Here is a 13382-nt window from a genome sequence, read left to right as displayed (position 1 = left end):
GCCGCTACTGAAGGCGTCATAAAACAAGCGGGAAAACGTCCTTCAGGCTGGTTTGGATGTATTAGATCAGCACTACAAGGATTTAAAGAAGCTTGCGTTAAAGGAGTTCAATGAAAACCACCTTTAGCTAGAATCTTGTTTGAGTGTTTTATAAATCCCCATTTTGCTGCCAGCAGTCAGAGAGTGAAGCCTGAATCACATGACCACAGAACCAACCTTTTCAGGCACTTTTCGGGCGAAAAAACATCAGAGAATACTTCAAATTTAAAGAGACAGTCAGAGTCTCGGTCCTCATTGTTTAAACATGAACTGTATAAAAAAGATGGACAATATGACGGCTCCTAAAAAGTGAAGCCAAAAACATTTGGAGCTCATCCTCCTGACTGGCTGCAGTAAAGGTCATAAGCTCCGCCTCCTTGATTCTGCATTTGTTTCTGTGTATGTAAGACAGAATCACAGACTGTAAATATGAATGTTTGAAGCCTGAGTGAGTCACCCGTCTGTTCCTGCAGGAGGCGCTGGAGTCCCATCGATGGCGGTCTCCATGTTGGAAATGCTGTCTCAGCCTAACTTTCAGTCAACCTAACGACAGGCTGAGAGCTGGAGCTGAGGCGGGTTTTAAATCTCCTGACAAACCGTTACACTGCACCCACCTGTCAATCAAGTCAGCTACACGCCTTATTGTGAATAACTCTTATCCTTCATCAAATCAAAACTGATGAGTCATCAAAACATTCACCCCCCGTACAGTGTGTGCTGATCGAGACATGAGCTAATCAGACCTATTTGTTTTTTGAACCAGGCTGTAAACATGTTAATCTCTGCTGTAAAAACAGGCTTTTTAGAATGGGTGTGTATGTGACTTCCTGTGTTTCTGCAGCTAGCCTCTAGTGGACACTTGAGGAACTGCATTTCTGCATCGGCTTCATTCTTGCCGTAAAAAGGTTGGGTAAAAAGTCGTAGAAGGGGTATGAAAATACAAAAAATACAAAAGTTTTTATAAGTTAAGATAAAAAATGAATAACGTATAGATACTTCAGCCGAGGTTGCGTTGGTGTTGCTGTCATGCTCATGGTGAAGAAGCCCTTTCAGGTGCCAATAAAGCGTTTAATTTGCTCAGCGCTGTCCTGCTGCAGACTCTAATGGAGTTATTAGAGAACTCAGCGGCTGCTCTCCTGATGGGACTAATCACACAGCAGCACAGAACGTCGATAAACAGCACAGGCCAACACTCTTACAGAGAACAGGAGGAGCTCAAACATCCTTCAGAGATGTGATACGAGAAGTCTGTGGATGGGGGGGAGGGTGGGTGAAGGGTGAGGGGAGTCAACATGGCTGAACTAAACCAAAACGCAGCAACATGAGAGGAGACATGGCGAGGAAATGATGAGGAATTTGCATTTATATAGCTGCTACTTAACGCTAACCCCCCTCAGACACTAATGACAGCATTCAACACCAGTAACCCCCCCCAAACACACACACACACACACACACACACACACCCACACACACACACCTGCTCCCTATAAGTACGAAAAAGCATGTTTGTGTGTTCATCCATATTCATTTGTTCTGGCGGCAGGTGAGAGCACGCTGAGCTGTTTGGTTTCGTCTCCCTCGCAGCAGCAACGGTGTGCTTCTTTTTCAGACACACACGCACACACACTCCTCCACATCCATTTATTCTGATTTACCGCTCACCATCACCAGCCTGCTGCAGTGTCATAAATCAGCGGCGGCGTACTGTAGCGTGGCTGCGGTGAGACGGCGGTTAATGGGCCGTTCAGCCGTGTTCCTGCCATCCTCAGCTCGCTCGGCGCAGACCCAAAGGCAGCTCGGGTCAGGTGACCTCAGGCTCCGGTGAGCACTGAGGCCCACAGAGACTTTGAATCTCAATACGGGAACTAAAGCAATGCTGGAAAGAAGCGTTTACTTTTTTCTGACTTTTGAATTCTATCCATAGTTTGCTATCTCAGATGTGATACCTGAAGAGAAAGACAAACAAAATATGACCTCCTCACATCAGCAAGAATCGCAAGATTTCATGCAAGACCTCGCTTGTCACCTGGTCTATCTGCTGCTTGTGGCCGTGAACCATGTAGGTGTGAACCATGCAGCTGTCAATCACAGCAGATCATACACCATGAAGGTCAAACAAACTTTTTATTTAGGGCACATGGGTCAAGATTCAGAAACGACATTACAAATATCTCACACCAAATGCTTTCAAAATGAGATATCAGAGCACAGTTGAAGTAGCTGCCATGTTGTTTTAGGTTTGAATGCTGGGTTAAAAAGCCTTTCCTGTTAATCACGGGGAGACTCCAGAATATCCAATCAAACGACAGATCGTGCAGCTCACATCACACTCATTTGATTATTGTTCGCTGAAGTTCAACTTTTGTCCCACCTCTTTCTCACATCTCGTGCCTGCACCTGCTCGCCAAACATCCCATAATCCTTTGCCCTACTCGCATGTCGTGTCCAATACAAAGGGAATGGGGCGCAAGAATAGTCGCGTATATTGTGGCCGGTAACAACCAGGAAAAAGGGATCCAGAACATTTTTTTCAGGATTAAACATTTTGAAGAACCGGATCCTGGGTTCTTGTTATGACGATTGTGTCATCGCTACAACCACTGCCGTCCTCATTCCTGCACGGCCTGCTCCACCTCCAGCGGCAAGGAAATGTGGACAACAGGAACGTGAGGAATACAAAGGAGAAAATCCTTCCTGCATCTTATCCCATAAGCGTCTGGAGATAACACTAATAATGATTGATTGTGATTTTAAATAAATGTCTTAAGATATTTTCTGACTTCAGACAAATAAACTCGCTGAGAATTGAAGGTTTTTGTTTTTTTTGCAGTGCGCTCCAATAAGACGATCTTAGAAATATTCCTGCAGTTTCTCGGCGCTCCAGATAAGAGCGACAGAAAGCGTCAGGGTGCTTCTGCTGGTTTTTCTTTATCTGCATTATAATCTTAATAAAATTTAAATGGAATTGTTTTGTCAGCATGTAAACACGATCAGAGGTGATGAGCTGAAACAGAAAGAAAACACCGACTGCAATCACAGACGACAACATTTACATTTAAACGAGGACGCTGTTTGGGTTTCTCAATTTACCCTCCCCGACGGTGTGTGTTTGTGTGTGTGTGTGTTCGGAGGGTTAAATGGTTTTTTGTCGTCTTGTATTTTTTCCCGTGCAGCCTCTTTATTGAGCTGTTGTTTTTCTCCTCAAAGGAAACGCTGATTCATCTTTTCTCTCTAAACGCTCATCTCAGCAGGGCGATCGAGGGGACAACAAGACATAATTACAGTGTTGTGCACTCACTCTCTCTCGCTCTTTGATTTCCCCCCGTCTGTCATCCCCGCTCTGTATCTGTGAAGTTAATCAGAAGGTGGTGAAAACACCGTCAAGGCCGTGCGAACATCCACCTCTAACAAACCCACAAATCAATGAGAAAACTGTACAAACTGAGACCTGCAGGGAGTCTGGGAAGCTTCCACATCGGTTAATAAAACACACATTCAAAGAGACAGCCAACCAGCGTCCCAGCATGTCGTGCGAGTCGGAGCGCGAGGGCTGTGTTGAGGTTGACTTTCATCGTCTTGGACTTCAGCAGCAGAAAGAAAAAAATATGCAAATATAACATTTTCAAAAATATGTTACAAATAGTTACTATTTGTGTTTCTAAAATATATCATAAGACATTAAGGAAACATGTTATGTCCCACACGACCATTTTGGACGCCCCTCGGTTTGCCAGATATGAGAGCAGTTATCAGGTCAAACCAACAGGTGTTGCAGCGATGGAAGCGGGCAAGAGAACTGGTTCAGATAGAAGTGATTGTACCCGACCTAAAAAGCCTCTGCATGTTTCTAATAAGCTCCACGAGCAGAAACGTGCTCAAACTAGGATCAATATTGGAGATGCTTTTGAAAAATGGAGAGAGGTTAGAACGCAGAAAGGTTTATAGACCGATGCAGAGCTGGCTAAACACTGAAGCTTCAGTGTCCACCACATGACAACCTGCGTGAGCATCGACTCTGGAGAGGAGGGGGTGGGGGGGAGACAGCTCTCTACAATGTTTAGAATTCAGACTGCAGTACCCATTTTAAACACTAGGTGTCAGAGTTACATACTGCTCCTTTAAAGCAGCCAAATGGACAATAATCTAAGAGACACAAATATAGAACATTAATAGACAGAATAAACAATTTAGACAGCAAGTATTTGTCAAGATCGCCCACAATCATTAAAACATCGGGCAGAAGATGTTTCTGCCTTTAAGATATTAAAACATCTTCCCTGAGAGAGAACCGGAGATGATCTTCAATTTAAGAACCAAGTTTAAAGGGGTCATATTATGCTTTTTCTGGTTTTATATGCTCTTTAGTGTGTTTTCCATGTATCCTGTGCATGTTTAGGCACATCTATGTGCAAAAATTCAAAGTCCGTGGAAACGCGGCTTCTCCCACGTCCTCTTGTTAACTGTAGCATTAGCTGCATGTAACGCTCGGTTCTAGCCCCCCTCGAAAAAATGTTGCCAGTGTGACGCCTTGTCAGTGTGATATCACTGATGTAAGCCCATTGGCTCGTTGTGGCAAGCCCTGCAGCTCATGTTGCACGCCCGTTAACTTCTGTAGCACGCCCACGATATGCCGTAGCCTGCAGTAGCACAGTAGTGCTAAGGTTCTAATGTTTATGCTTCCTTCGGAGCCAAAGTGGCTGCATTCCCAATATGGTAAAAGTGGCGTGACATCTCCGAGAACCGTGCTGAGCGACTGACCAATTACAGCAGAGCCGACAGGCCGACCAATCAGATCAGCCTTGGCACACGTGGGGACTCTGAACGTGGGCACTTCAGAGCCTTAGAGAGAGTCAGAAGCGATTCGGTGCATGGAGGAGCAGTACATGAAAACAGACACTTTTATCGAACTTTAGCTATTGTAAACATACTTTAGTAGGTACATAGATTAAATATATGAACCCTAAAAAGGGCATAATATGACCTCTTTAACAACAAGCAGAGCGAGTGTCTATCCCAACAGACACCTGAACGTCACGTGTAATTCATGTGTGGAGTGAATGGAGAAAATGATTATCTTTTGTTTTCATTATTTTATTCCTAGTAGAGTTAAATTGGTTTTATAAGTTCTTACTATTGGAGGAATTAAATGCTTTGTTTGAAGTGTAAGCAGGAAAGGCTTAGAAGTGTTGGGCGCTGGTGGCCCTCCTCCTCTTCCTCTTCCTCCTATTCCTCCTCCTCCCCTTCTTCCTCCTGTTTCTCCTCTTCCTCCTCCTCCTCCTCGTCCTCGTCCTCGTCCTCCAATTCCTCTTCCTCCTCTTCTTCCTCCTCCTCCCCCTCTCCCTCCTGTTCCTCCTCTTCCTCCTGTTCCTCCTCCTCCTCCTCCTCCTCTTTCTCCTCTTCCTCTTCTTCCTCTTCCTCCTCTTCATCCTCTTCCTCTTCTTACTCATCTTCCTCTTCCTCCTCCTCTTCATCCTCCTCGTCTCCTTCCTCCTCCTCCTCCTCCTCCTCCTCCTCCTCCTCAGTGTGTGTGTGTGTCCTGCAGTATTTCCTGTATGAACACAGCAGGTTTTGCTCCAGATGGGTTCAGCCTCCTTTTTCGGTCTGCTAATCAAAGCTAACGACAGTAAACCTGCTCCGAGCAGCTGAGAAGACGTAGGAAAACATCCGCGGGTTCAGCGAGGATCCAACATTGATCAATGAAGATTTACAACCAACGCAGAAGACTTGTCGGACATGTCGTCCTGAGTTTCAGCAAGGATCTTTTCAAAGTTTACTTTATGTATGACCAAAGAAACATCAACTTTACATGATCGTCAATTATCACTGTTTCTCTACCTTCTAGTTTGTGTGGAAAGAGAATGTGATTCGTCACCTTAAAAAGATAGTTCAGTATTTTTAAATCAGGTTTGAGGTACTTGTTAATGTTAAGGATATTAGCCGCAGGAGATGTTAAAGGAAGAATGTGCTACATGTTCCACATAAATATATCATAAATCCAGTCTATCCTGTGTAAATGTCTCTCTGAGTCATGACTGTCTACAATGAGTGAGAAGCTCGAGTCCCGCTAACTGTGTTGTTGTCAGAGACGTGTTTACATGGACGGGACGGCCGGCTCCTCCCCTTGTGTATAAAAGCTGTAAAAAATAATGTTTCGGTAAATGAACTTTTATGACCCTGGTTTAGGGGGAGCAACATTAAGGAGTCAAAAACATATAATCAGCAAAAATAATCTTTATTTCTAACAAAATTTAACAGAAACTCAGAGGAGGGGAAAATGGTGGCTGAGGTTTCTGGTCCTGGCTGCAGATTGAGAGAGAAAGGGGAGGAGCTTGACTCAGGCTTTTGTAGTCAAGTTTGCACAATACAGTACGATGTATTGAAAAAATTCACATTCCTTTACTTTTCTGCGAGCAAGCCACCTTGTTTTTACTTCGGCACAGCACATGTGCTACTGTTTTCTGATGATTGGTGGAGGCTTTGACTTGTTACAGAGTATTTCCACACTGTGATATTGTTCTTTTCCTGTTTAAGAAATATGAGCAGTTCTTCCACTTCTGTGCTCAACTTCAGATCAATCCAATCGGGGTGAATCGATTTGTATTGCAAAGCTGCTGAGTTAATTTGTTGTTGTGTTGTTTTACTGATTACTGCAGCAGAACACTGTCAGTGCAGCCGCTGACCTCTGACCTTTCCCCTTGGTTTCTCACAGTAATGTTGATTTAATCCTCACAGAGCTGGATGAAGTGAGTTATTTATAAACTCTGATGAGTGCAGCCTGAACTCTTCCCTCTGCCTCTCTCTCTCTCTCTCTCTCTCTCTCTCTCTCTCTCTCTCTCTCTCTGTGTGGCTACCTGGCTCGAAATACCGGCTCTGGACGCCGCCGAGTAGTGTTTGTCCAGGTTTTAATCCGTCCAGCGGCGGGCGGCAGTGGGATTTGGAGGACAGTTTGGCTTCAGTTTTCATGTAAACAGAGAATGAGGTGAAAGCGGGGGACAGCTGGACCGTCACACACACACACACACCCGCACGCGCACGCACACACACACACACACACACACACACACACACACACACACACACACAGACACACACAGACACACACACGCACGCATGCACGCACGCACGCACGCACGCACACACACGGTATCTACAGCCCGTTGTCTGCAAACAGCTAGCATGTGTATGGGTAATCAGCTGTTACCATGACGACTATAAGCCGTGGCTAACCATCTACAGGAGAGGCTCATTTATCACATGCTAGTTGAGATCGGTTTGTGAGGTTCCAAACTTATGAAGCTAACTTGAGAGACAGAACTCGGGTTTGACGACTTCCTGCAGCCGGTGAAGCTGCTAAACACGAGACGACGATGACACCGCTAACGATGCAGGCAAACGCTACGTCTCAGTCTGTCCTGAATAATATCTGCAGGGATGAACACTCTGTAGTCGGATTGTTTCTGGCCCATAAGCCATCAAAGCAGCAGTGTAACCAGTTTGCAACAAACCAACAGCAACAAAACCAGCTCACTCTGCATGACACACTAAGTAACTGCTTAGCATGAACTCAAACACAACATAGAAAACAAGACAATGTAAGGAAATGCTCAGGAGTGGAGGACACGTGAAAGAGGAGATACAACTCATGAACTGCAACAAAACTCAGGTGCACACTGACCTGTCAGGGGCGCTGTTTCCTCTCTTTGCTGTCGTGGTGCGACTGACTTTCAGCTCGCCGTTCATCCCGACGTCTGGAAACACAAAAAGAAAAACATAAAATCAGGTGAGACACTGACTGACTGACGCATGTGTTTCACCAACCAAGCTCAGGAAGACAATGCTGAAGGTAACACTGTCTGATACACACACACACACACACACACACACACACCCAGCGGGCTCAGCCGGCCACCTTAACGAGGATCCTGAGACTCTAATTGGTCTCCATCTGTCAGACTGAAATTTAACAGGTGTCACATCCATGACACTCCTCGGACTGCCTCCAAAAACATAAACATGTATCTGTCAGTCAGAGAGACACAATAAGACACTTTGAGACGACAGGAAGAAAAGAAACTTCTTAAAGCTGAAACTGAAACTCAACTATGAATCATGTCTTCTTCATATTTATCTTAATGAAAGCCAGAGGTTGTGTTACATAACAGAGAGAATTCTGTTTACCATCGATTGGAAATACAGGATTAAAGGAGAAAGCCTGAGTGGTGTCACCCATCTGTTGCTGCAGGGGGCGCTGGAGTCCCATGTTGGAAATGCTGTTTCAGCCTAACTTTCAGTCAACCTAACGACAGACTGAGAGCTGGAGCTGAGGCGGGTTTTAAGCCTCTTGACAAACTGTTACACCACGCCCACCTGTCAGTCAAGTCAGCTACACGCCTTATTGTGAATAACTCTTATCCTTCATCAAATCAAAACTGATGAGTCATCAAAACATTCATCCCCCGTACCCCCGATCGAGACATGAGCTAATTAGACCTATTTGGTTTTTTGAACCAGGCTGTAAACATGTTAATCTCTGCTGTAAAAACAGGCTTTTTAGAATGGGTGTGTATGTGACTTCTTGTGCATCAGCAGCCAGCCTCTAGTGGACACTCGAGGAACTGCAGGATTTTGCGCTTCAGCATTTACTTTTCAACAGCAGAGGTTATGTGATAATAGGTGACCTTTAAGTAAATCACTACACAGGGTACTGGGTACAAAGCTTTACAGCAACCCATCCAAGAGTCATGCTTCAGTTTGAAAACACCAACATGAGCGACGACATATAAATGTGTTGTTGTGATTATAAGTTTTGTATTTGTGATTAGAACAGCATTTTGTCTTTGTAGGGGTCAGAAAAGGTTTCCTTGTTGATTAAAATAAAACTTGCAGCCTCTCCGTCTTTTCCCTGATGTTTTCCGTCTCTGTTTGGATTCTGTAATTGAAATCCAAGAGCGCTCTGTCTCTCCACGACCTCCGTCAGAGCTCGGTGCACGGCTCCGAGGATGCCCACTATGTCAGGCCGTGTTCGCCCGCCGTCACCCCCCTCTGAACACCCACGGCGCCCGCTGACAGTCGGCGGCAGGGTTGTTTACGGCTTCCTCGACGGCTGCAGCTTGTAGGACATTAGTCTTTGAGAGCGGGGTTTATGAGCGCCGTCACTCACCATCTGTTAACTGCTGGGGAGCCTTTAATCGTCCCCCCCTCAGAGATCGATATGACTGCCAGGTTGCAACGTCTCCCGCAGCGTGCAGAGCGGGTGATTGTGCATCATCGACTGAGTGATTACAGCTATTTGCTTGCTTATTGCCTCACATTGTTTGGGCGACACATCAGCTCTGGAGAGGTGGGGAAAGATGTAAGGGAAAATGAGAGAGGAGGAGAGGAAGAAAGAGTGATGACAGGACAATTTCACACCCTCACGGTTATTGGTTTTTAGGGGACAGGCTATTTGGAGTTTGGCAGAAAATCAAGCAGAGGCCACAACAAACGTTTCTGTCTGTCCATTTCTGTTTGACTGTTTGACTGGTGATATCTGTTTGCTGTAAAGTGATGATGATGCAGCCGCCTCAAACAGATTTGTGTCGGTTTAAAAGCAGAGAGATAATCAGAGACAACAGAAAGGTTTAAGGGATCAAAATCAACCTGCCAGAAACGTTTTCTGTCGTTTAAATCAGTAACAAAAAAAAACATCAGAGAGGAATCATTTGTTTGTGCTCAGACCTTTCTACTCTGCTGTACTCATGTTTTTGAACATTTATCCTTAAACTCAAGGACAAATCGATCGGAGCGATGAGAAGCTGCAGCAGACCGCTTAGTTTCTGACTTCAAACTACCAGAAACGTTTACCTAAAAAAAACAGGTTGCAATTAAATCAAACTTAAGTCTTCTTGTAGCTAAGTTCACTCAAGATTTAACTAGTTGCAGCTGGTCAATAGAGGTTGCTAGAGATGGCCACAGGAAAAATGCAACCATGAACACAGCGTCACTGGATCAGAGCAGCAGAGTTTAGGAAACGACTGCATACGGTGTAGTTTGTTAAATATGTAAGTAAAATAGACTGTTTGCTAAGTAGAAATTATCGCAATGCTAATTCTGTTTGCCAGTTAAAGTCAGAGTCAGCAGCTTTCTCTTTCAAAATGAAATACAGACTCATCCTAAAGTGAAGCTGCTCCATCGTCCCTTCTGGGCCTCCATACATGTGTGGTGGTGACTGTGTCTGCAGAGACCCTGTCCTCTGACTGGATTTTACTGTTCTGGTTCGTTCTGATGTTTCTGGAAGGAGCTGGTGTGTTTCCTCCAGCCAATGACAGCGCAGCAGGTGAGTTATGGAGTGGATACAACTTCAGCGATTGGACACGATTCAAATTGGTGACTAAGACGGACATAGCAGCGGCAAAGAACAGAAAATATAATCACAATGAGGTGAAACACCAAGCGGATAAAGCTCGTTCGAATGAGGGTGGACCTTGTGTTGGCTTTTACCTGATGCAGAGTAAGTCTGACAGGGAGGTGACAAACGCAGACGATTAGCGTTTGCTCCCTTGTTAAATTATCAGCCTTTCGGGCATTTTGTAGTGGTTTGTCAGGAGGCTTAAAACCCGCCAGCTCTCAGCCGGTTGTTAGGTTACTGAAAGTTAGGCTGAGACAGGATTTCCAGCATGGTGACCGCCTTCGATGGGACTCCAGCGCCCCCTGCAGGAACAGACGTGTGATGTCACTCAGGCTCGGTCCGTAATTTACGTTTCGGAGTTATAACATTCACATAGCGAGAATTTAGTCAAATAGAGCTTGTGGTGTTTTTTTTCTTTGCAGTGTTTCTCGTTCTGCGTGGCAGTAAAACGTTTCAGGATGAGCTCGTCACAGCCTGATGATCTCCGCCTGAGCAGAAATGTAAGCAGCCACATTCACAGCAGCTTACAAAAAAAAACGCATGATGGTCGTCGTCTGTGACCGCGGACGCTGCTGAGGATGTGAGCACTGACATTTTCATGATTTTATGGATGAATAAACAGAACCTTGAACTCGACTCGGTGGTAATGAGTGTGGAGGCTGAAGTGGAGGCTGATCTTTATCGAGGCTGGCACTGTTTTGATCAGAGAAAAGAGATAAATGCTTTGAAATGAACCAGAAAACACAGTTTACAAGCTCTGACGCGTGCTGAGGAGATTTTAATGGCTAAAAATCATTTGTACACTTGGACCAACTCTAATGAGGTAATAAAAGAGAATAAACCTTTAAAACTTAAATAAACACCAGGCCCCCTTTGATTGGAAACCTGGGGGGCTGCAGGCAAAAGGATTTGGACGTTTTAGTTCACATTAGCATCTCAACTGGACGATATTGGGACCTTACTGGAAGGTCTTCCTGCATGCACATGCAGATGATTCAAAAACGCAGCTGCTCGACTGGTCTTCAACCTCCCCACATGTCGGCTGTTCCTCTCATTCCACTGGCTCCCAGTTACTGCTCGCATCAAATTTAGAACTCTGCTGCTTGCTTACAAAACAGCAGCAAACATCCAGGTTTACACTTCCTCCCGCCCACTACGCTCTGCCAATGAAAGGCTTCTGATCCAACCTTCACAACAGGGTCCCAAGCATAGACTGTAAATATGAATTTTTGAAGCCTGAGTGACGTCACCCGTCTGTTCCTGCAGGGGGCGCTGGAGTCCCATCGATGGCGGTCTTCATGTTGGAAATGCTGTCTCAGTCTAACTTTCAGTCAACCTAAAGACAGGCTGAGAGCTGGAGCTGAGGCAAGTTTAAAGCCTCTTCAGAAACTGTTACACCGCGCCTCAAAGGCCGATAATTTAGCACGGTAGAAGCTAAGTATTTTTTCGACTCGGCACCTAATCAAGTGATGTGCGTGTGTTTTTCGACTTCTTTTTGTTTTGTATCTCGACATCATCCTGAATGAGGGAAAAACCTCAATCACTTTCGAGGCTTAAATAAAGAAATGAGCCAAAGTAATCAGCACCAAATGAACACAGAAATAAAAAACAATTTAGAATCTGGGAAACTTTGTCAGACACAGACACCCTTCAAAGATGATTCTTCTGCTTAGGATTTAACGATGTTGCGTCTTTTAGGTTGATGTTGGCGAGGACGACTCCCTTTGCATGTTCTCCCCGTGCATGTGTGGGTTCTCTCTGTGTACTCCGGTTTCCTCCCACAGTCCAAAGACATGCTCGTTAGGTTAACTGGTGACTCTAAATTGTCCGTAGGTGTGAATGTCAGTGTGGCTGGTTGTCTGTCTCTATATGTCAGCCCTGTGATTGACAGGTGAACAGTCCAGGTTGTAACCCCGCCTCTCGCCCAATGACAGCTGGGATCGGCTCTGGCCCCCTCACGACCTCGAGCAGGAAAAGCAGTATAGCTAATAGAAAGGAATTAATGTTATTTGGTCTTTTGTGACCATGTTATCGACGTAGACAGGAGGAAAACATTTAGCCTAAGTCAGCATATCTTCATCAATTTTGTTGTTTTTTTTGGACAATTTTTCCAAAGAAAGTTCCTGAAACAAAGTCCACTTCTGACCTATGACCCTGTTTGAGTTGTCAGCAAAGCACTTGTTTTACATTTAGATTTTGAAGAGGAAGCATTTAGGACCAAACACGGTATCATCTTCATCATGTATTTATTTATTTTTTGTATTTTCATGTCTCTGTCTGTTTCTTTGAGCTCCTTTCAGACACACTGTTCAATCAACCCTTGGAGCGCCGACGGTGCCGATCTCTGGAGCAACTCTCTGAAGTACATTCACAAATGGCTTTTCATTCACTCATTCTCACACGCTGCAGAGATGAAACATCACCAGGAGACATTTAGCTTTCGCTTCTCACCCAATGGAAACTCGGGGATGGATTAGATTTTTCTGGAATTAACCCTGAAACTCTGAAGTTGACCTAATTACAGTAAGACGGTGCACACACACACACACACACACACAAACACCTGCCATATTAACACCCCCTCATTCTGTGTGAATGATGAATTAAATGTTAAACGTACATCCTTCACATCTCAGAGAATCACATATTAGCATCCTCACATGATTGATGAACATTACGACAAAGATAAAAGCTCTTAAGTGAACTTGGAGCATCTTTCATCTGCAACAAACACACAATTAAAGACGTGCTAACTGCAAAGTAATCACACTTATCCCACTGTAAATATGTGTGTGTGTGTGTGTGTGTGTGTGTGTGTGTGTGTGTGTGTGTGTGTGGTACTCACATCTGTCTCGGTTGCAGTCACTCCTACAATGGGTCATAACAAGAGACGAAGAAGAAGAGGAGGAGAGATAAACCTCAGTGCTTCTGAGTGTCTGACTGATGCTTCCTC

The 13382-nt window shown here is 44.8% G+C and overlaps 1 protein-coding gene across 3 annotated transcripts in view; it reads right to left on the bottom strand.

Annotated features, from left to right (window-relative positions):
- Positions 1-13382, bottom strand: part of LOC109984791 (RNA-binding Raly-like protein) — a 34270-nt gene extending 20888 nt beyond the window's left edge. For 2 of the 3 annotated variants that reach the window (XM_065956976.1, XM_065956978.1), the window contains exons 1-2: positions 13275-13382; positions 7718-7790 (exon numbers count right to left, since the gene is read on the bottom strand). In XM_065956976.1, coding sequence (XP_065813048.1) covers positions 7718-7790; positions 13275-13311 — 110 coding nt within the window. In that variant the 5' untranslated portion in view covers positions 13312-13382. Of the gene's footprint in view, positions 1-3340; positions 3389-3490; positions 3624-7717; positions 7791-13274 lie in introns of those variants that run through there. The other variant, XM_065956977.1, reaches the window with a different exon arrangement.

This window comes from Labrus bergylta, chromosome 7 (genome assembly GCF_963930695.1).
Source record: "Labrus bergylta chromosome 7, fLabBer1.1, whole genome shotgun sequence".
NCBI lineage: Eukaryota > Metazoa > Chordata > Actinopteri > Labriformes > Labridae > Labrus > Labrus bergylta.
The sequence above is the reverse complement of the archived record's forward strand: the minus strand, read 5'-3'. Positions and strand labels throughout refer to the sequence as shown.